Genomic DNA, 23,614 nt, shown 5'->3' with positions numbered 1-23,614 from the left:
GTGTTTGTATGACCACGTGTCGTTTTGTGTTTTCCGACATGTGGACTCCGTTCACCAGAGAAGGAATCAGGATGCTGGTATAGTTTGGGACTTGAGGGCACAGAGAAACTTTCTCTATTTCTTTCTCTTCTTAAGAGTCTTAACAGGTTTTGCCTGTTATGTGGAAATCCCAACTCTCTCAGTTTCACAAATACTTATTTCACCTTATTAAAAATCTCTTTTAGTATCTCTTTAACTCAACTCGTAGTTCTTTATAGCATTGATTTTAAGAAGCCACTTCCCTATTTTACGAAACTTTATACGCTTTTCTTCTTTAGAAAAGCATATTTTCAATGTTTTTAAACTTATTCTATAAGTCATTAATTTATTTTGTTGTTTTTCTTATTTTTTACCAAACGCACCTTTCTCACAGGAGACATTTTGACATGTCCTGGCGGGAAGCGCGCAGGTGTATTAATGAATGCAGCATTCCACACGGGGAGGCCCAGCTGTGGCTCATGCTGGCTCTCCACCATTGTTTACTGCTACACTAAAGAGGATTGAGACGTCTTTAATCTTTTTAATTCCACCTGGGCTTATGCTGCTGTCAGCTGTGAAAAAGATCTATTTGTTTTCAATGTCCTGTTCACCCATCTTGAGAGCGTGTTTATCCACCTGTGTTTTCTGAAAGTCCAACACTTCTTTTTTTTTTAGTTCTTTTTTGATGTTTTCTTTTAATTTCATTTTAGGATTTTTAGCTGATATATTTGTATTTCTTATTAAAGTAAAAAAAATGGCCCAGTTTACATAAGAGTTTCTTGTTGTTGGCTGATCTTTTTTGATATTTTTTTAGTGTGTTAATATTTGCATTAATACTTTATCTTTAAAACTATTTGGCAATTCTTGATATCCATCCTTTTAACTACACACCACCATCTTTTTTTACTGATATTTTAATGCTTCCCAATAATTCCACCTGAAACTGTTCAAAAAACTCAAATTTAAGTGGTAAATTTAGTCATTTTTTTATTGCAAAAATCGCAAAAGATTAGATCAAATACTTTTTTTTATATATTTATAGCTAAAATCAAACATGTAGATAAAGTAAAAATGTATAAATCCCAAAGTTAAGCATAGACAAAATAATTATTATTTGAAAAATGTCTTCAAAAAGCAAACAAAGCTACAATGATTTATTCCAAGAGGTATAACCTGTTTGTTATATCTTTTATGTTTGCTTTTACCCAAAAATGGAGAAGCTTAAACCTTTTGTGAAACCTTTATATAAAATGTTGAATGAAAACTTGTCACTCCCACATTGGCAGGCAGACCAGTGAGTTCATGGGGTTAAAGCAGAGGTCATTCCTGAGCAGGTAAAAAAAAAAAAAAAAAAAAAAACTCCACTGGTAAAGATTTACTTTATAAAACATCCTAATTTGTATTGTTTTTTGTAAAGGCCTTAGACACAGAAGTAATAGGACTTTATACTGAAGTAGAGTTTAAGTCCATCTGTTGTTTCCAGTACAATTTTTTGAATTTGTTTTGTCTACATTAGCCATTTGGTTTGAGTTTTGCATTGCAAATTTCCCGGTTAGGGTTAGAAAAACATTGTGGTTGTGGCTTATCTTTAAAAAAAAAAACCTTTTCATGGCGTCTGCTTCACTTTAAAATGCATCTTTTTTTTAGTTCAAGGATATTGACAACTTCTTGCACTTTGAAACAAAACTGTCTATTCTACTTATCTGTTTATTTCCGCATTAATGTAGTTAATCAAATATAAATCTATTTTATTTTCTGCCGTTTTTTGCACAAATGTCTTAAAAAACATGTTAAAGTCTGGATAAATTCCAATAAACATGTAAGCCAGAGTCTTGGTTTAAATGTTTACTACAAAAACAGAACACAAATTGAAAATATGACTAAAAGAAATGTACTTTCGGATTGACGGCTGCATGGGAGGGAAGTAAGAAAGTGGAGGGAAAAGTTCAGCAGTTAGTCACAGAACCTTACAGGAGGGATGCAGAGAAACAGATGGTGTCACAAAGCAGTAAGAAGTGCGAGAACTAGTTAAAAAGAGATGTAGACTGCGAAAGAAGAAGTATAAAGGTGATATATTTAGAGGGGAAGATTTTTAGCCTCCCAGCTAGAGGCATGACTCATTTTCTGCCAGCTGACAGAAGGATAGATGGAGACAAGGAGGGGAGGAGAAATGGACAGAATCTCGGAGGAGGAGGAGGAGGAGGAGGAGAGCCGAGCACAGGCGTGACAAAGTTGGAAGGAGAAGAAGGAAAAAAGGGACAGGAGTGATGAAGGGTGAAAAACAGAATAAAAGAGGATGGGTTTCCACGGGCTACCATGCATGCAGCCACACATGTAGACAGGGAAAAACAGAGACAGATTTAAAGCCCAAGGCCGATCCAAGCCGCTTCCAAGTCCTGCTGCACTTCCCTGAGGGTGAGTGGGGAGAGAGCAGCAGATTTCCCTGCAGCCTGCTGCATTGAGCAGTGTGTTGCTGCACATGTTTGCACGAGTGTTTGGAGGAAACAGATTGGATGAGTCACATGGAGAAAGAGACGTTGAGTGGTTTGATAATCAAATGAGAAGAAGGTGGCTTTGAAGTCTCGTCGGCTTGTGATTAAATTTTACTACGGAGTTGTTGGAATCTCATTAATGCGTCCAATTTGAGCGAGTCCACCTCAGGCCGCCGAGACAGCTGTGATCTGCTGTGTCATGAAGATTTCATGGAGCATCCTGTGGTTTCGGGTTCCAGCACGTTTCACTGTGGGGCCTCGCAAGATCTGGCTCCTTGTTTTGCATCCTGTGGATGCTCAGTCAGCTGGAGGTCTAGAGAACTCGAAATCCTAAGTTTTGAGCTGCTCCCGCTGCATCTCCAGTGTTGGTTCCTGTCTGATGGGGTTATAAATGACCAAAGGAGGAAAAATATGAGTAAACCCAGCTTTCTGAAACGAACGCTGGCATCCATCTTTGTTGCTCATTAGTCATTTTGCTGCAGCCACAGTTTCCCTGACCTTTGACCTCCTTTTTTTGTTCACCATCAATGACTGTATTTGAGAACTGGACCGAGTGACTGTGATGTCATCCATTAAAAATGGCTTTTTTTCACTTCCAATGAATAAAGCCAATTTTTACACTATACGGATGTCACCATGTTGGAGCCAGACGACTTGGTCTGAGTCGGGCTGAGTCAACATTTCTATGGCAACCACTCTCACCAATCAGGAATGAAAGTGTTGAAAGGCCACACCCCTATCACTTAAAGTGAGCTCGGGAGAATCTGTCAATCAAATATTTTGACATGAGACCCCTTACTTTTATTGAGGCATCTGATTGGTCAGTTTGTAACTTGATTAACTTGATTTATAGACAAGATATAATTTAAAAAAAAAATTGTGTTATAACGGTAAAAAGGGCTATGAGAGCAAAAATATTTATTCTGACAAAAACAATGACTGAATAATAGTTGTTAACTTCTCAATGGAATTCTATTGGATTTTTTATCTTGGAGCTAGCAGGTACTTCCTGTTTAGAACACAAGGGGGGAGGAGTCACTCAGTCCAGTTCTCATATACAGTCAACGTTAACAATTGAGGAGAAAAGCTAGTACTTTTACTTTGACTACATTAAATGTAGTAGTCTTTTACAGAGCATTTTGTCTCAAACTTTTTTTTCTTTTGGTCATTCTAATAAAATAGAAAATAAAATAGAACACGTTATTGTCATTATACAGGAGTATAATGAAATGAAAAGTGGCAAAGACAAAATATAAATATGTATATATACACGTATAAAATATTGTGAATACTACCATGTTACACTTAAACTTTAATGATTTATCTATAAACCTTCTCCCTATTTGAAACCTGGATGAACTGGGAGAGTCTGTCTAAAAGCCCTTTAGCTCTTCAGACGATGCTCTGCTTCCGCTCAGACTGAGCTTGGTCCAGACTTTAAAAAGAGCAACAATAGATCTCACTAACGCGAAAAGCTTCTTAAAGGGGTTAAAATGGCACAGCTTGATCAAAATGCTGACTGTTGTCCAGACTCCGGACTGAGTCTGCTCTGTTTTGTCTTTTCAGACGTGGTCAGGGGGCTGCAGCTGGTTTCCCTGCAGGAGAAAGCTGGCCGCCTCCCAAACTCAAGTCTGGCACTGGAGGCAATAAAAGTGAGACTGGTGTTAATCTACGGAGTAGCTGCTGACTTTCTCAGGCATTGCTTCATGTTGCATGGCTATTGCTCATATCCTCCAGGGACAGGCACCCCCTCACCACCACCACCTCCTGCCTCTCTATTTCACTTGGACACTCCCTCTCTCTTTTCCCCTCCTACTTTGTTCGGTGCTCACTTTGTCCAACTTGTGCCTCTTCGCCTTCACCCCACCCTGCTCCTCTTAAGGCTCCCCGCTTGTGCTCCACTCAAGACTGCAGCTCAACAGCTCCTCCCTGTGTCTGAGCAGCGGCGTCGCAGCCATGCAGTGAACCACAGCTGAGATTTGAATAGATTTTGGGCCACTTTTCTTCTTTTTTGTCAAAACAGAAAGACAGTTTTATGATAAACTGTTTTAAGCTTCAAAACTGACGAAAAATACAGACAACCTTTTTCTGAAAACACCAACTATGAAAGAAACATTTGTTTTTAAATGTGTGATTGACTTTTATTAAAAAAAAACTAGTAGGGGTGTGGTGAAAAATCGATTCAGAGATATATCACGATATTTCCTGATACTTGTTTTGATTTAAAATGTAGTTGAGGTAGTTAGCGTTGTGATCATTAAATACAATCATTTTTACCATTTTATTAACATTAAAAAGGTGTATTAATATTCATGTAGGGTTTTTAATGTCATACTCTTTAAAAAAATTTTGAAAAACTGCTACAGTCATTATATATATCGTGATATTTATTGTATCGTGAGACACATATCACGATATATATTGCCACCTGCCTCTTGCCAATACACACCCCTAAAAACTAGTAATTCACTGGAGTTTTCTTTCATATTCCTAAGCTGGCATTTTGTTTAAAGACCCACTCATAATAGAATTATATTTTTGGTGTCTTTAACATGTTCTTATAGCATTTTCTTTCAAGATGGAGGACATTTATAAAAGAAAATTAAGATCAAAATTGCATTTCTAAGTTTTTGTGTATTCAAATCTAGAGAAACAGCAGTGAAAAATGCCATTCGACAAAGGTTGTAGCAGTCACGAACTACAATCTAACATTTTCTTTGTCCTCTCGTCTGAACTGGAATCTGGCTCAAAAACTGGATAGCTCCAATATTACCCACCATATTTGTTGCACTACTAACGTTGGCTTTGGGGCTGTTATTCAGCGGGAGAGCGTGTAATGGAAAATGAGTGTAGGCTTACTCCACGCCAAAGGTCTCGCCTACAACTCAGAGGTAAATTTCTAAAGTACTAATGCCGCTCTGCAGAAACTATGTCCTAGAAATTATCTTGGCTAAAAATTGCATAAATATAAAACAACGGGAACACTTTTAAAATAGATCAAAAGACGATCGGAGTGAGTCTTTAAAGAAAATATCATACATGAGGCTAGCAGTAGATGGCGCTGTGACATAAACTAGATTAATTGTTCTTGATTGTATCAAACGTCTTCCTAATTCAGTCCAGCTTGCCACTGTGCTGCTTTGTTGCTAAGTAACAGCATGTTTCTGTACATTATGTTCAATATGATGTTAAATCACAAGTAAATGTGCATTCTTGCATGTATGTTGACTCATTTCTTTACATTTAATTACAATATTAACCCTAAATTTGTCTTTTTTCTTGCAACCATTAATTATTTTTTAATAACTGATTTTTTCCAGCATTCTATAATAGAAAATGTTTAAAACAGGAAGTGGGAATTTTTTTGCAGAGATGCAATACAGATTGATTAAAAACTTTGATAGAAAAATATCGTAAGTTTACCAACTAGGGGTTAAACTGAGGACCCCTAATATTGTTTTTTCTAGTGATTTAAAAAAAAAAAAAGAATTGTAATGGTAACAAACGCAGAACAACATAAACCTCAGCTGAACTTAATGACAAAAAAACATTAAAAATTGTATGTAAACGTGAAAAATGTAATACAAACCAGTTTATGACAGAACCAAGCATGAATTAAAACTCCTTGTGGGAGAAGAAGGTGGTTCAGAACATGTCCTGTCCTCCAATTTTTTAATGTTGCCCGCAGGCCGTCATTTTGTTTTAACAGTAAAACAAACAGGAACACAACGTCCTTCATTCCAAATGCCATAAAACTTCCCTCCACAGGATAGGAAGGCACCTGTCTTATAATGATATTTTTAACACATTGTGTTTGTTTTTGCTGTCGTGTTTTTTTTATTTAATGTTATTTCTATGTTGTAGAACTGTTTTAACTAAAATCCACTTGGAGGCTAATAAATCTTTTCGATCTGTACACACAGAAGACAACAACACTAAAAACAGGGTAAAGACACTAGATAAAAATACAAAGTCAAGTAAAATAATAAAAGTAATAAAGGAACCATAAAACAGCAAACTGTGATAAACCAATAAACTAAAATCATGTTGAGTGACTTAGATAATGATCAGAACATATTTTATGACAAATTCATGCAGAAATCAAAGAAATCCCAAAAGATTTACATACTTTTTTCTTCCAACTATAGGTTGTTTTTAGCCTAAATCTTCTAGCACATATGTTCTGCAGAGCGGCAGTTCAGTAGAAATTCACCTCTTGAGTTGTGGTGTGGAGCACCCTGCCACATTTCCCATCATCCATCTGTTTCTCTCCTGCTAGCTTACAGCACCTCACATTACCGGTGCAACAAAAAATTGCACCAATATCAGAGGAAAACGAAGACGTACGCGGATCTATTTGTCTGCAAGTGGATGCATCAGAATGGAGCGGAGCACAGAGGTTGTCAACTGCCCGGCGTATTTTCTACGCAACAAATTTTTCAAACGTCTTCTTAATTTTGTCTTCTCCTGATTCAAAATATGCAGAAAATTAATTTTGAGCTTAATTTTATTTATATTTGTCCTCCATCATCAGAAAAATGCTACAAGAACATGTTAAAAACACAAAGTTTGAGTGTATCTTTAATAAAAAAAAAAAAAAAAGGTTTAAATGTTCAGTTAATGTTCAGTTTTTATGCAATAGTTTCAAAACAAGCTAAAGTTTAAACTGAGGATTTATATCTTGAAGTTTTTATTTCCAAAATGAACTTTTGTTCAGCAATACGAAATATAAAGTCAGACTTTCAAACAGTTAAAGCTGGTGCTGGATCTGTGGTTTCCAAATAATTCTGAGGGACAATTCACAGCAAATACTTTAAGGACTGTTTATACTTGATAGACTAATCTGTCAAGCAGTGATCATAAAATACACGGTGGTGACTTTGATGCAAGAAAGCTGATATTTATGTTTGTGGGATGAACTCCTTACTTTAAATTTGTATGATATTCCTGTTATTTGGGGTTATATTTATTGATTTGAGTAAAAGGAAAAATGAAAATCAGGTGAGAGGGAGCTTATTGGAGGATATTTACCACGTGGGGGCGCTGTTTGCTAAGTCTACCCAACAGAAGGAGCCTGCAGGTTTTATTGTTAGTTATGTATGTTTTTCAATAGAATCGTACATGTTTAAACGTTATTTCCAAAAGATGCATCCAATAATGTGAGTGCAATAAATATTCAAATTAGAAGATAGAAAACACAAGACAATTAAGAAGTTTAAGCAATCAAGTAAACTATTTTTGCTTTGATTTATTTTTTTAATTAACAAAGTTTGTTCTATTAATTATATTTTATTTTGTGATGGTTGATTTACCTCAACAAAGCAGAATGTCCACAAAAACACTGAACAGGACACAAACTAGAGCAGGATTTGATTTGATCAGAATTTTTATTTCTTTAAAAGATTTTTGCTTGAGCCACACATAAATAAAACCATTTCAAGTACACGAGTTGGCAACTTATTTGCTGTATGACTGAACTCAACAAATACTAATAAAAAACTCCTCATCCGGCACAAATGTGCTCTCCAAAACTGATTTCTTTTGTAGGCTTTGGTGTTTTTTCTGAATGTTTTGATCGTTTTCTCTTGTTCCGAAGAGCCTCATTCAGGCCCAGCATCGACTGTGGCTGCAGCCTTTAGAGAAGCACTGAGTCAGATCAAAGCGTCCGGCTCCACCGCCCACCGACCCGCAGTTTATCTTTTAGACCGGGTTACGAATTGAGGCGATCTCGCTTCAGCACGCCTTTTCTTCACTGCGATGTGTGTGCGTGCGGGCTTTTCCACACCAAAAGAGGGAAGGATTAGGCGAATTTTTAAAGCACTCATCTTTCATCCAAACAAATTATTCACTCCAATTCATAAAAGGAATCTGACCTAAGCTGGTTTTCTTTCTTTTTCCTATTATTTTTTTCAAATGTCTCCCTTTTAGTGGCCATTATTTTAGTGAAAATCTTGACAATAGATGAACCTGACCCATCAGGTGTCCTTTCTGCCTCTGAACACAAGATCTTGAACGCAACTGCTGCTTCATTGTAGGAGCGATGGCGCGCACGGACATATAAAAGGAGGACGTGGGGGGAGAGGGGGTTCTGATGCAAAGTACGGGTGTAAAGAAGAGGAGGAGTGTGAACTTAAGACAGCCAAGAGAACAGACACTAGAGTGACCATAAGGGACAGGAAGGGAGGGCTGCAGTCGCGCGCTCCGCGGTTTTATCTTTGTTTTTATCTTTTATGGGAACAACTGGACCCGAATTTGTCACTTTTTTATCTGTTATTTTTGCTCAAAAAGGTTGACGTTGAAGGAATAACCGATATACGAATTCCACCATTTACCCAGAAGTTTTACGCACGAGATTTTTTAAGGTTTTGTGTGAGTTAAGTTGATTTTCTGGATGATTTTTGGTCATTTACCAGCTTCCCGTAAAACTTGGAGTTACTTTAATCCCTCTTTATACTTTAAAAATTGTGTAATTTAGACACCAAATTGCTCAGAAAGGACCGAACACTGGAAAGACGAGCTGCGTAAAAAGGAGTGAGCCACGCGTAACAGGGAATCCTTGTGGTCAACCTTGAATTTCGGACCTCGAACCTTTCCAACGGCGCTCAGGACGCCTCTTGTTTTCTGTGCCCATGTCTCAGAGGCAGAACATTGTAGTCCAAGCTGGCTGTGTGGCGGTGACGCGGCGGACAAGCATGGACAACAGATCTGTCCAGAGAAGACGGAGCAGTGGTGTTCTGCATCTGCTGCTGGCAGCCGCTTTCCTCACGTGCAACTCCCAACTATTGCTGGTGGACGCAAACTCTTGGTGGTGAGTGTGGTGCTCAAATAAAGAATTTACTTAAAAAAATAGAATTTGGTGAATTTCAAATGCGTAACTGCGGAACCCTTGTTTTACGCAATTGAAAATCTACTTTCATTCTTTAAAAAATTAAAGTTTTAGATTCATTTTTCTGCTTAATGAGTTTGTGTGTTTTGGGGGTTAGCTTTTTGGGGGGGCTCCCAGCTTATGGAGCAAATGTGAAGCCCCTGTCACAATATTTACCCTGTTTGAGCCCCAAATGGCATCACATGGCGCGCTGATTTTGCCCTCGATTCTCTAATCTCTAAACTGCAGTTTTCCCTGGAATGAAAGTAATGAAAGCAAAAATAAATAAATAAATAAATGATCAAATTAGTTTGAATATAGAATTGTAGATTCAAAAAAGGCAATAAGGAGAAAGAAAAGGAGCCATAAAGATAGTGGCTGCAGAGATGTTCACCACAGGAGTCTATTTATCTGCATTTTATAGGCCACTTGTACCAATAAAACCTGTGCCTGAGTCTTTTCTGCTGCTTAGCAGACCTCCAAGAGTGATACTATCTTGGCGTTACCTCTTATTCTTTCTTCTTTAAACTCCGTCTTTCAGGTCTCTGGGTCTGACCCCAATCCAACGGCCAGAAATGTACATAATTGGAGCTCAACCTCTCTGCAGTCAACTGTCAGGTCTTTCACAGGTGAGCAAATGCTGGGAGGATGAAGAGCACATTTCTTTCTTTTGATTGAATATTTGCTCATTTTAAGGAAAATTTGTCACCAAATGAATGAAACTATTAACCACTGTGTTCAAACTTCAGGGGCAGAGGAAGCTCTGCCAGCTCTACCAGGATCACATGACCTACATTGGAGATGGAGCCAAAACAGGCATCAAAGAGTGCCAGTATCAGTTTAGACAGAGAAGGTGGAACTGCAGCACCGTGGACAACACATCCGTGTTTGGACGAGTCATGCAAATCGGTGAGTTTATCATCAAATGAAGGCAAACTGGTGAAAAAGCTGTTTGCAGAAAAGCAGCAAAACCATTCATGAGTTTGACCTTTTAGCTGGAAATTGATTATTTTTTGCCAAATGCTGGAAAAGTCACTTTAGTACTTTATTCATCTGTAACATTTATTAGATTGTGACAATACCCCTTATGTCTTTTTCTTTGTGTTTGATTGAATAATTAGCTTCACTCCTTATAGGTCTTCCAAAGGATTTTTGATGAATTTTAGCTTAAAAGAGCAGTTTGCACAACTATTAGATGAATGTGTCAAATTCTTAGATTTATTTGATTTATTTTTTTATATGATGTGCTCTCCCAGCAGAGTATCTGCTTTTCTATTTCTTCTATTGAGAATAACAAAAAATCAAACGTTTGAAGGCAAAAGCATGAACGTTTTGCTTTTTTTTATTTCTGGCATGTATAAAGTAACAAACAAACATATACAACGGAACCATGTGTAGTACATGTGTACACACACATCTACAGATGTACCCATATACACAAGCAATAACTCAAAAAGGGAGTAGGAGGAGAAAAAAAAGTACTTATTCCCATCCCTTACATATTCATAATCCGATATTCTATATTTACGAAATCAAGAGTGTTTTCAATGGTCCAGTCATTTACAATCCTCTTAGGTTTGTTTTTATTAATCGTTTTTTGAGTCCTTTTTTGATTGAACCGTTTCCTCCATTTTTTATTTACATCTCACATAGATTTTATTATTATTTTTACATTTCCAGTCTGTCTTTTGGTGAAAAGTTAAAAGAAAAACCCTTCATTTGCTTCCTCATTTGTGCTTTTGTAGATTTTACTATGTATTAAATCTTTAATCCTATTGCAAATGACATAAATAAACATTAAACAAGTCAGTTTGTATTTTAAAACTCTTGCACTTTCAAAAACACCAAAACAATAACCCGCAACATCATTTATATTTATGATAGGATATGAGTTACTTTTGGAAACTGTATTTGTTACAATGGTTTAATTTTAATCTAATTCATGTGTTTTTCTATTCCAAATTAAAATAACCCAGAAAAAATGGTTAAAAACAACTTTGGTTATTTTTCTAAAGATTCTATAGATTTTAGTGAGTGATTTGTTGGTCTAATTATATAATTTATAGGGCATGAGATATGCTATACATATAAACTTACCTTGCCTGAGGTTTAATCTGCTTTTTATTTTATTTATTTGTTTTCAATTTACTTGTAATTTTAAGTCTTTTTAATGAAATGTATTTTATTTTTTAATCTGAGTATAAGTTAAGCCTTTATTTTAAAAGGAAATCTACCCCATGTTTGTTTGTTTTTTGATCTGATTACAATTTTAACTAATTTTAATTAAATATATTTATTTATGTATTAATCTTGCTATAATTTTAGTATTTTGAAATTAATTTTACCTATTTATTTATCATCTTGGCAATAATTTAAGCATTTAAAAATGATTTATTTATTTGTTTAGGTAAATTTCTACCATTTATTTTATTAAACCGTCAGGTTTTTTTTCTTTTTAGGCCAATAAATGAAGCCAGTTCTTATATTAATTACCCAATTTCTTCTTTCGATTTATGACGCAACAATCTCGCTCGCGGCGTTCTAAGCTAGGAGATAAACAAACAGGTCACGTGACTCCAGCATGCAGTAGAATCGTCTCGCGGTCGCTCTGACTCTGGATCAGTTCGCCTCCACCGAGCACCGTGGGAAACGTCTCATCCACACGTACGTGTCAGATCCGCTGCGGGCCGACCCGTCCCGTCAGTGGACTCCTCCTTCGGGTTTATGGAGGTGCGAGTCGGGCTATTGTCCCGCGGCGCTGCTTTTGAAATGCGCAGATGAGTCGCCCTCGCAGATCCGGAGCTGCTGTTTGAAGTTGACGCTGCGCAGACGCAGACGCACAGAGATCTCTGAATGCGTGTTTGTCTGCCTGGTGTTGATTGGAGACAGCAGTAAACCTGCTTCCAGCCACGGTGCAAGAAAAATGCATTTACATTTGACTGCAGTAGAGAAAAACATCAAGAAAAAATGCCTAAAAAATCATAAAATTTGTATTTTCTGCAAATGCAAATAGATTTTTGCTGCTATAAAATACCCCAAAATACTATAAAAATAAGCAAAAAATAATATTTGTTGTGCTATTTGATTTCATCATCAGTGAATTGAATCAAGTGAATCACTGCATCTCTACTGCATAATTATGGATTAACAATTCAACTTACTTTGATGTCTCCAATCACATCTGGAGACGTCAAGCTATTGTTTTTATTGCTATTAACACTTTTATATACATCCAATAATGCCTTTTCTTAATAAGTAGCTTAAAAACAGAACAAAATAACAGGGAGATTTGCCCGCCAGCTGTCATATTTCCACTTTTTAATGATTAAAGGAGATTTAGAAAAGGAAAACAGCAGATTTCCTATCAGGAAACCTTAAAAATACCCTTATAAAAACAATTTTATAATGGTATAGACAGATCAATCAGGTTGGATCATATGAAAATAAATCAATTTATAAATAAAGTTGAATGGATACCAAAAAAATGGAAAAATCCTTTATTTTAATTTTCCAATAACCTTTCATTTGGCTCATACTAACCCTGGTGTAATGTAATAAAGCAATAAACACTAAATCCTTCTTGAATTTAACGTGTTGAACACTTTCAGCACTAACATGTTGATATGGAGCAGGGTTGCAATGATTTTTTTCCCTACGTTTTTGTACTGAATCGTATAAAAAAGGATTTGTTGCATCCTAATTCAACATTCCTTAATGAAGTTTTTATCACTCTTTACAATCTCTACATGAGGATGTATGTGATGAATGAAAACAGGGGAAAACCGTGAGATTCCTTAAGATCCACCTGCAGGTTTCACCTTCAACCTGTCAGGCAGGAACGCAGATTCGCTCTATGCTTTCATGGTGTTAACAGAGAACAGAACGAGCAGACTCTGTTGTGTATTCCTAAAGAATGAAGAAATCTTTTTGAATAGTCTCTATTTGGGTATTTTTGCTGTTGTGTATTACATCCTGTCAGATTCTCAAGCTGGTATTTTTTTATACTTTTTTTTCCATACATACAAGTTTTATTTTGGTTATTTATCTTAGCATGAAATACCCACTTCAATAAAAATGATGTTTTTAACATGTTCTTGGGTCATATTTCTGATGATGGGGGGCATATATAAAGATAATTAAGATTCAAATTTAATTTCTTAGTATTTTTTAATTCAAATTGTACGACTTTAAGATATATTTATTATTGTTGTGCCTCAATATTCTCAGATGATATTCCAAAATTCAAACAAACATCTTTTTTTGGATGTTAGTACTTTAACGTATAGATCTGAACACCTTTTCCATCAAAGGTTATTCACAAGGTGATGTTTTTTCCGCTCAGATTAGCTCCGCTCTTCTCCTCCTTAACCCTGTTTGTGACCTCTTGAACAGGTCGACCTACCAAATGACTGAAAGACGCATATTTTCTCTATGATCCCCTCATATCGTCCAGTCATGCACATGATGCGGCGAGGCTGCTCAGACTGTATGATATCCATGTCTTGTGGATGTCCATATATGGCATCTACTCACAGGAAAGTGCAATGAAAACAGTTTGTGGAAAAACACAGGAACAGAAATCGAACATTTAAAACAGAAATTATGCTTCTGGGTTATCTAAATCACATGTCAACGTCAAGGCTTTATTGATGGTAAAATATTGAAAGTTAATTAGGGTTTATGTTAATTTATTGAGGAATAATATTCATGCATGTTTAATATTCATATTTATGTTAAAAAGTTCTGTTTTTAAGGTTTTAAAATTAGACATTCTGCTAGCTTTTTGGACTACTTTGGCATTTACTAGAATTTTTTAGGCTTTTTTGGATTTAAGCTAATATTTCATCTACATGCTAGCTGTTTTGGCTAATTTAGGCTTTTTCAAATGTTTTTTTAAGGCTGTTTTGCAGTTAGGCTAATATTTACACACTAGCTATTTTGGCTAATTTGTTTTTTTTCTGTTGTTTTAAGGATATTTGGAAGTTTAGCTTTTTCAGCTACATGCTAGCTGTTTTGGCTAGCTAAACTAAGTTTTTTTGTGTATTTTGGATATATTTCAGTTTTTTAGGCTAATATGGCATTTTTATTTGGCTATCAACTTCACTGTTTTTAGCTATCAATTTCAGCATCTTCAGCAGCCAAATTCAGCTTACAGTATTCACACTAGCATTATCGCGGGTAATGCTATATATCTAAATAATAAGTTACAGTTTTAAAAATTTGATTTCAGAGTGTTCAATAAATGTTTATCCTGTTCGGCCCACGACCTAAGGTGTGCTTTGGCCCCTTGTGCGATTGAGTTTGCCCCCCCTTGGTCTAAATCTAAGAGGAAGTTAGGCTGAAATTTTAAGAAAGGAGTGATGGATCTAGTCGTCTACAAGTGGATGCATCAGATTAGAGCGCTATAGTAACTTCCATATCACACCTATAAGCTTTTTGAAACTGATTTTTTTTGTCTGCTCCTGATTCACAACAATTTGAATAAAGAAATGCAATTTTAAGCTGAATTTTCTTTATATATGTCCTCCATCAACGTGTCATCTTCATTTGAAACTACCCATAATTCCTGTCATTGAATGCACAGCCTGGTATTTAAAACGTATCCTCTGTGTTGCTGTTTTTACAGGCTCTAGGGAAACGGCGTTCACGTATGCCATCAGCGCAGCCGGCGTGGTCAACGCCATCAGCCGGGCGTGCCGCGAGGGCGAGCTGTCCACCTGCGGCTGCAGCCGCACCGCCCGGCCTCGAGACCTGCCGCGGGACTGGCTGTGGGGCGGCTGCGGCGACAACGTGTACTACGGCAAGCGGTTTGCCCAGGAGTTTGTGGACGCTCGGGAAAGGGAGAAGAATTACCCGCGGGGGTCCAGAGAGCACGCTCGGACGCTGATGAACCTGCACAACAACGAGGCTGGAAGACAGGTAGGGGCCAGGAGAGCGTAATTTAGCTCAGGAAGCAAGCGAGGCCTACAGTCTTTCCCTACATACTATATCTGCTTGTCTGTCGGGAATGTCTGGGAAAGCTGCGGTGTCCCCGGTTTGCCTGACCCGGCAGTATTTTTGTGAGCAGGTTATTTATTGGGAGGGTACAAATGGTATAACTGCTAATGCCCTTGAAGTCTCACTGGGTCAGCAGGTCAAGGCACATTCCACAGTGTTAACACGGACACACATGCATTTGTAAATCTTCACAGAGGAAACGCTGAAATCTCCAACTGTACGTCTCAAACTCTTTTTTTAATATAATCTAAGGATTCTTTTATGTGTAGAGGAACTTAAGGAAATCCTCACCTCATAAAATGTCCATTTGCCTTTCCAGCCACACACTGCATCAGCTTATCTGCAGTTGGAGCAGCTTTGTTTAAGCTGTTTACAAGACAAGAGACGCTGCATGTGTGCGTGTGTGTTTGATTTGTGTGAGAGACAGTGAGCCCGCATTTGTGTGTGCACGTGTGGTTCAGAGGTCAGAGGTCAGGGTCTGGAGAGGTTGTGTTTCTGCTGAGGGTCCCGTTGGGGCTGTAGGAGAGTGTATGAGTGAAAGATCTACTGCTGCAGCTTTGTATGAGCGCACACACTCTTGAAATGACTTTTCCCCCTGTCTCCCGTTTGATCCCTCGCTTGTATTGTCGTCTGTCCATTGAAACGGAAGAGAGGAGAAGAGAAGAGGGGAAAAAAACGGAAGACAGATCCTCTCCTCCCTCTCTATCCCTGCTTTCTGTCTTACTTCCGAGCACACTGCAGTTTGTCCTGAGCGGGATTTGTCTTGCTTGGCTGAACAAGGCAAACTGCAGGGCTTTTGTGGAGGTGACGGGGGAGTGTGCTAGTGCGTGCACGTGTGCAATAGTGCGTTTTTATTTGTGTGAACGACACACATCGGAGTCGAGTGTGTGCACAAGTGTCTGCAGATGGAGACACGTTTACCTAATGCTGATTTTGTGCAGCCAAGAATTGATTAGAACCTGGAATGCTACAAAAATGCTGCATGCTTCATGAAGAAAAAGTGAACAAAAATATCATAAAAGTATTGTTGTACCTAAGCATGTCTAATGCATTGTGTTTAAATATCTAATATCTCTGTGCCTACATGATTAGTAAGAGGTTGGTTGGTGATACAACTTTGAAACAGGTGCACATATGTAGAAATGAACTGAAAATTAGGGATGTCCCGATCAGGTTTTTTTTTTTGGGGCCCGATCCAATTCCGAGTCATTTGATTTTGTGTATTTGCCGTTTTAACACATTTAAAACATGAATAAATTGAAGAAACAGATTAGTGTTGTCCCTTATTTATATTTAATTAACCTACTTTTATTATTAAAAACTTAAATAGAACACTTCTGTAAAGTAGCTTTAATTAACAAGTAAAAATGGAGCAAATATAAACGAGGGAAAAAACTATTTTCTTGCTAAATAGGCTAAGTGATAATTAGTCTTGTGAGAAAGTTTAATATCTTTAGAACTATTGAACATTTTTATCCAAATGTGATTCCTGTGCTCATTTAAAATTCTTAAAAATAAATGATGACTTTGTTTTAGCATAAAGTTGATGATGACTGATTTTTTAAGATTATGTGCTTCTTTTTTTAAGTTCTTAAGACATCACATTTTTGGTTTTATTACCACAGTAGTCAATTTTCTTAACTTTTATTTCTCTCTCAGATAAATAAATCAGGCATATCAAAGGACAGCTCGGGTCCTAAGAAGTTAAGTCACGGAGCTAGCATGTAGCAGTTAGCAGCTGCTGTTTAGCTTTCTGTCAGCAGCACAAAGAGCTTCACATTAAAAAGAAACAAAAACTCAGTATATTTCTGTTGAAATGCCTTTAGATGTTGTTGTTTGTGTTAGGACAAACCAACAGAGACACTTGTTGTCAGTTTAAAGCGTTTTTAAAAGAGTTATTGATCCCGGAAGTCTGAATCTGTGATCATCTAGCTAGCTTGACTGATTTGTGTTTACAGTAGACTTCTGCTTGAGCTGCTGCGTTTTCCGTGAATTACATTTTGAGATATTTTCATGACATGCAAATTTCTAGTGGAGTATTTATCCGGAAAGTGCTGATCATAATAAGAATAAAGGAAATATCTGATCCTGATCTGAGGACAAAGTCCGATTTAGATGGCGTCATCAGCCACGTGGTCGGGCCCGATATCCGATCACGTATTCGGATCGGGAATCCTTACTGAAAATGTCTGATTTCTTGTATTTTCTTAAGCTACGTTCACACTGGGCATCAAGAACGTACTAAACAGGCATTCTTGTTCACACACTACCTGATAAAGTGCAGTCAAAGCTGTGTCAATTTTGTGAATCTTGCTCCACATTTTTTCTTTCTACTCTACAATATGTTAAAGAAATGGGCCAAATCCGAATTCTTCCCCTATCCCTCTAATCGTAGGGGGATTTGAAGTGGTAGGGTTATCTAAAATAGGTATTTAAGACCTCCACCAAGAGTCTTAGTGCAGAAGTGAACCAAAAGAAGGACATGATGTAAAAGACATGAAGCACAACTTTAAAAAAGTAAAAAAAGGAAAATAAAGTAAATGTGTTGCAGTGAGGAAGTACAGGAATTAATCACCATGTGAATCAAACTATTGGAAAAGGTGTTTTTTTTTATTTTTCCTGGTCGTGCAATACCACCTCTAGTGAGCAGCGTCTGGAGCGTCATGGTTTACTGAACAGTTTTTTTGCTTCTTGAGAAACCCAAGAGGACCTGGGGCCACAAAAGATGTTGGCTAAAAATTATAACCCAGAAATGGGAATTTCCAAACATCATCAGCTAGAATTGGACATTTTACAAGATTTGTAGCCACTTTTATTGAAACCTTTTAATGTTACAGAATGATTTAGTGTTCAGGATTATCTTAAAATGTGTCAAAATAGGGTAAAGGCTTTAATAATTTCAAAAAGAATATTAATTATTGTGAATGTTCTTAACTCACCTGTTTAAATAAAGGTTTAATAATAAATCACAATAATAATTATAAAAGTGCTCAGATTTGTAAAACCTTTTAGACTTTTACATTGGAGCTTTAACTCCAGACTTTTCTTCACAGTTAATTTAAAGGCAATCAACGGGAATCCGATTATTCTGCTTTGCGCCAGAATATAGCACTTTATGTTAGTAATAGTAATGTGTTAGATAGTAGTGAAAAGTCGCTTTTCTCTGCAAATCAGGTAATTCACGTTGATTGTGAAGTTACGGTATGTCAAAGAGCATTGTAGCCTTTGACATAGACATCTCAGGTGTTAAAGGTTCAAATCTTAAAAAAACACAACTGTTAGCCAGTTATTTATTTATTTATTTTTTTCCCCCAAAAACTAGTATTTTTTGACCGAAATATGCGCGAGTGGGGGTTAATGTTTTGGTTCTGTACTTCCTTACATATAATGATCTTGTCATAGTATTCTAGTGTGGAACGTGTGATTTTTTTTTTTTCTTTTAGCATAAATAGATGAAAGATTTATTTAGTTTTCAAAGAAAATTTACAATAAGAACAAAAAAAATCATAAACAATGTTTTTATCTAATTATTGCAGTTTTTCATTGTTTGGTTAGTTGCTTTCTCTAGTTTTACCACTATGTGTCACTAACGCTACAAGCTTTCTATTTGATAAGAAACTTGTAATCTTTTCTTTTTTATATTTAATTTATTTCTTTGTTTGCTAAACTGCTTAAACAAACTGAGCAAGCGTAAGGATGAATTTTATGACACATTTAGTTAGCTTTAAGTGAAGTTCGTTTCTCCTGATAATCCAGAACACATTTTCAATCTGAATGCACCCAAGCGGACCCTGGTCCGTGACCAGGAACTGGTCCTTTCCAGAGGGTCTCAGTTTGTTTCCAAGAGCTCAGATTCACTTGGAGTCTGAATAGAATGAACCAAAATGGCCACCGTAGCCAGTCTTTACGTCATGTAAACATAGAGCCGTGGACAAACAGCAACTCATTAAAATGTGGTCGGGTATAGACGGCAGTCTGAATACAGGCATAAAGTACGGTACGGGACTCAATCCGGACCGAAATTAAGTGGACTCGGTCCGGACGGACTGACTTTTCCAGTCAGAATACATCCTAAGAAATCTTTAGTGGACAGAAACAGTAACACTTCTGCGTTTTTTCTGTCAAAACCCTTAACTGATTTGTTGCTGTTTGCTTGTTTAGTTACTTATCATAGAACAGTGAATGATTAGGAAAACTAACATCAGCAATAAACAACTTATATGTTTATTTAAGATAAGAAAAGTTTTAAAAAATTCCAAACTTTTGGGAAAAAAAGTGTTTTACAAAAACTTCTAAGTAGAAAAAATGCAATTCTTGTGTTATATAGTTATATAATAAATCAGCAGTTTTATTACCTGAAACTCCTCAGCTTGATTTCCCAGAATACACTCCTGCTTTTTTAAGTGAGTGTCCTCTAATTTATTGCACTTTAATGTGATAAGATCAAAATGGCTCTACAAAGGGCAGCCTTTCTTTTCTTTTGTGTTTTTGACCATCTCCATACACAAATCACACACACACTGCAGCACATGTGGCTCCTCACCCTTAACCCTGTCTGAGCTAAACCTATTGTGCCTGACACAGAGACCGTGTCTTTGCCATGGATGACTGAGTGTGTGTGTGTGTAAGTGTGTGTTTGCACTCATCAGGTCTTGTGTCATTGTGCCCAGCAGGCGTGTCCTCCTAAATATCTCAGTGTGATGCTGGACACACACATGGATGCTTTTATTTAACAGCATGGTGTCACTGGTTTTTATGCATGTGACAAGGAAGGAGTTTATCAAAAAAGACGAGTTTTGGATCTTTGCTGAACTATTTTCGTCCCCTGCCCTTGTTCCTGTCTAACGGGGTCACCGGGGTCGGGTCGCAGGATTGGAGGCTGGCGAGTGCTATGCCTGCTGGGTAGTAAAGTAGAGGGTAGGGAGCAGGGGGTGGAAGGTAAGGGTCATGGTGTGGGACGTAAGGGTTAACAGAGGTGAGAAGGTAATTGAGATCAGGCAGCATGGGGAGACGGAATGATGGGCTTCATTTGTGAGGGTGAATTCTGGGAAATTAGCAATCGGAGGTAATCGATTCAGCAAGTGGTCGCGTGGGAAAGTGTCCTGCGCCTTGGCTTCTGCAGGACAGCCATTAAAACAGCTGTAATGATGCTCGATTAGTGACAGTGTGTTATTTAGGTCTTGGGAATGTTTCTTGTGACTTGGTTATTAAATGCTCTCTAAGTGACCTGGTAAAGTTGAAGGGTTTACTGCTGTTCAACCATAAATCTTCTGTTTCCTGCTCTGTTTTTTCACAAGGCCACATGTTCAAATTGCTTTGTAATGCTGCAAGAATTTTTTGAACGGTAATTTTACCTTTTTTTTAATATAAACTGATCAAGCTAATTGTTTATTTGACCTCCTTAAAGAGTAAGTATAGTCGATTGAACCAGTTTTGTTTCAAGCATAATCTATTAGAGGCCAAATGTTTGCATAAAATTGAACAGAATTTATGAATTAACGCAGGGGTGGAGCTAGACCCCCAGAAAAATGTTTTTGAGTCAATATTAGTCTCGTTTTTGATAAAAGTTAAGAATATAATCTTCTTTATTTATTGCAAAAATACAAATTTAAAACAAAAATAGCCTCAAATTAACATTAAATTCCAAAGTTTTCTCCCCCTCCCCTGTATAAAATGTTTTAGCTCCGCCCCTGAATGAACTTCTTTACTTAAAATTTTTATACTAGCTAATTTTCATACTTACAAATTCAATTTTTAATCTAAAACACTGTTTTAACCTTTTAATTGAAAATAAAAACTATATTGAATCTGTAAAATTATCTTCAGACTATCAAGACTTGCGATGCTTTGAAGTTTTTTGATCCATATTTTGATTTTTTTTATATATATTTTTTATTTTATTATTATGAAGGTATTTTACCTTTCCTCTTAGTATAATGTCCTGGCAATAAAACCCACATGTTTGATTTGTTAATATACTGTATATTTGAACACAGACAAATTATTATTTATTTTTTTTCGTCAGCATCAGGGATAATCTTTATAATAGTAATTAAAAATAAAAGAAAAATAAAAGTGATAAATAGGTAAAATCCCATCACACACGATACATTTTTATTGATAAAGATATTTAAAAAAAAATGGAAGTTTAATTTAAAAAAAACACAGGTAGGATGCTTTAATAATTTTGACCACTAGATGGCAGCATTACACAAAAGAAAGTTGCACTACTGGTATTTTTGCTTTAAATGTGAGTCCATAGACTGTATATATTTGATCCTTTACATTGAATAAAGTAAAATAATGTTTAGCAGCTTTTTCAAAATCATCCATTAAATAACATAAAAAAATGGTTTTAGTAGAAATTCAAACATTGCAAACGTAAAAACAAAGGAGAAACATGAAAGTAATTTGTTTTACTAGTCAAAGCAAAGTTATTTTTTAAAGCCATTTAATTAGCTAATTAAAAAATGCAAAACTTCTTGATGCCTAATGAAATATGCGTCAAACAATTTAAATTCCAAAATTCCCTTATTTAGCATCTACTTTAAAGGGAAAATATAAGTTATTTTGTTTTTACCTCACTGGAAATAAATGCAGATATTGAGGGGTTAAGCTTTAATTTTCCAACAAAATGGGTAGAATTTCCTAAATCTGATTTTGAAATTTCTCCTTATCAATGATCTAATTAAAGTGTGATTGAAATGAGTTTTTTTTCTGCATTTAGGCTGTGTACAACCTGGCAGATGTTGCCTGTAAGTGTCACGGCGTCTCGGGTTCCTGCAGTCTGAAAACCTGCTGGCTCCAGCTGGCCGACTTCAGGCGTGTCGGGGAGTTCCTGAAGGAGAAATACGACAGTGCTGCAGCCATGCGGATTGGACGCAAGGTATTTTATAACAAGAAAATACTCAACCAAATTATTTTGACTGTTGCTCATTGAAACTTGTTTTTTTTTCCCCCATCAGGGAAGATTGGAGCTTTTAGACAAGCGCTTCAACTCGCCCACCCCGGAGGACCTGGTCTACATCGACCTGAGCCCGGATTACTGCCACCGCAACGAAACGACCGGCTCTCTGGGCACGCAGGGGCGCTTCTGCAACAAAACCTCTGAGGGGATGGACGGCTGCGAACTGATGTGCTGCGGCCGAGGATACGACCAGTTCAGGATCTACAAGCACGAGCGCTGCCACTGCAAGTTCCACTGGTGCTGCTACGTCAAATGCAAGCGCTGCTCGACGCTGGTGGACCAGTTCGTGTGTAAATAGCTGGGCGGCGCAGGTGGAAAGAGTTGAGAGGGAAGAAGTGACGATGGAGGGTGGATGTGATTAGTCAGGGTTTTGCAAAGGATTTGACACACATGCTCAGATTCCCATAAATTCCTGCTGCGTTCCACATGAAGTAAACTGTTACACGACACCTGTGTGATCAGAGGCAGAAGCAGGAGTTGGATAGAAAGGTGATCTTGATCGGAGGAGCGATTAAAAATGATAAACAAACATCAATGAGGATGAGTGAATCCAGAAGGAAAATACTGTTTTAAAAGTACAACACAGAAATAACTGTGAGATGAATTTATAACGTATATATATATAAATAAATAATAAATAACTTGCAATTTCTATTATTTAAAAAAGATTAATGAAATGTTTGCGAACTGCATCCACTGCCTCCGAACAACTGTAAGTAAAACAGAATGAACAAAAGCTGCTTTTGATTTTTGGAGGATATTTTTAAGATCTAAAAAAAAAAAAATTATAGTTTCACGAGGAGTTTTAAACGGCTGCTTTAATAAACGATCCGATGCACCGTCCCGTACCGTCTCCACGTCTGCATTAACCTGCTGATGCAGCCGTATTTGCCAAACAAGCAGCTTCTGCACCACAACCTTCAGCTGTCAGCCGTGAGAGCAAAGCCTCCATTAGGGAAAATTAATGTCCCGGGCCTTAATGAAGCAACGTTCACGGAGAACGCATGTCTCTATATCCCGTACAACTTAAGTCAGAAAAACGGCACCGATTTCCCCTAACCGTCATGACTTAACGCAAAATTATTAATGTGTTTAGACGAGGACGAGTCATGCCGTGGGAAAAATGAACATGTGAATGAGCAGAAAGGACTGCAATTTACATTTAAGAAATACTAGATAAAATATATTTTATTACTGCTATTCATTTCCTGTTCTCTGTATTTTATACATGTGCATTATTGTGTATCCCTCTGATAAACTAGTTGTTGAAAGTGA

At 37.0% G+C, this 23,614-nt stretch overlaps 1 protein-coding gene across 4 annotated transcripts in view; it reads left to right on the top strand.

Annotated features, from left to right (window-relative positions):
- Nucleotides 1-23,614, top strand: part of wnt5b (wingless-type MMTV integration site family, member 5b) — an 88,186-nt gene extending 64,572 nt beyond the window's left edge. For 3 of the 4 annotated variants that reach the window (XM_024288003.1, XM_036210175.1, XM_024288012.2), the window contains 7 exons: nucleotides 4,077-4,162; nucleotides 9,149-9,318; nucleotides 9,917-10,004; nucleotides 10,125-10,284; nucleotides 15,002-15,294; nucleotides 22,100-22,258; nucleotides 22,338-23,614. In XM_024288003.1, coding sequence (XP_024143771.1) covers nucleotides 9,203-9,318; nucleotides 9,917-10,004; nucleotides 10,125-10,284; nucleotides 15,002-15,294; nucleotides 22,100-22,258; nucleotides 22,338-22,637 — 1,116 coding nt within the window. In that variant the 5' untranslated portion in view covers nucleotides 4,077-4,162; nucleotides 9,149-9,202 and the 3' untranslated portion in view covers nucleotides 22,638-23,614. The remainder of the gene's footprint in view (nucleotides 1-4,076; nucleotides 4,163-9,148; nucleotides 9,319-9,916; nucleotides 10,005-10,124; nucleotides 10,285-15,001; nucleotides 15,295-22,099; nucleotides 22,259-22,337) is intronic. The other variant, XM_024288022.1, reaches the window with a different exon arrangement.

Source organism: Oryzias melastigma, linkage group LG23 (assembly GCF_002922805.2).
Source record: "Oryzias melastigma strain HK-1 linkage group LG23, ASM292280v2, whole genome shotgun sequence".
NCBI classification, from domain to species: Eukaryota; Metazoa; Chordata; class Actinopteri; order Beloniformes; family Adrianichthyidae; genus Oryzias; species Oryzias melastigma.
The sequence above is the reverse complement of the archived record's forward strand: the minus strand, read 5'-3'. Positions and strand labels throughout refer to the sequence as shown.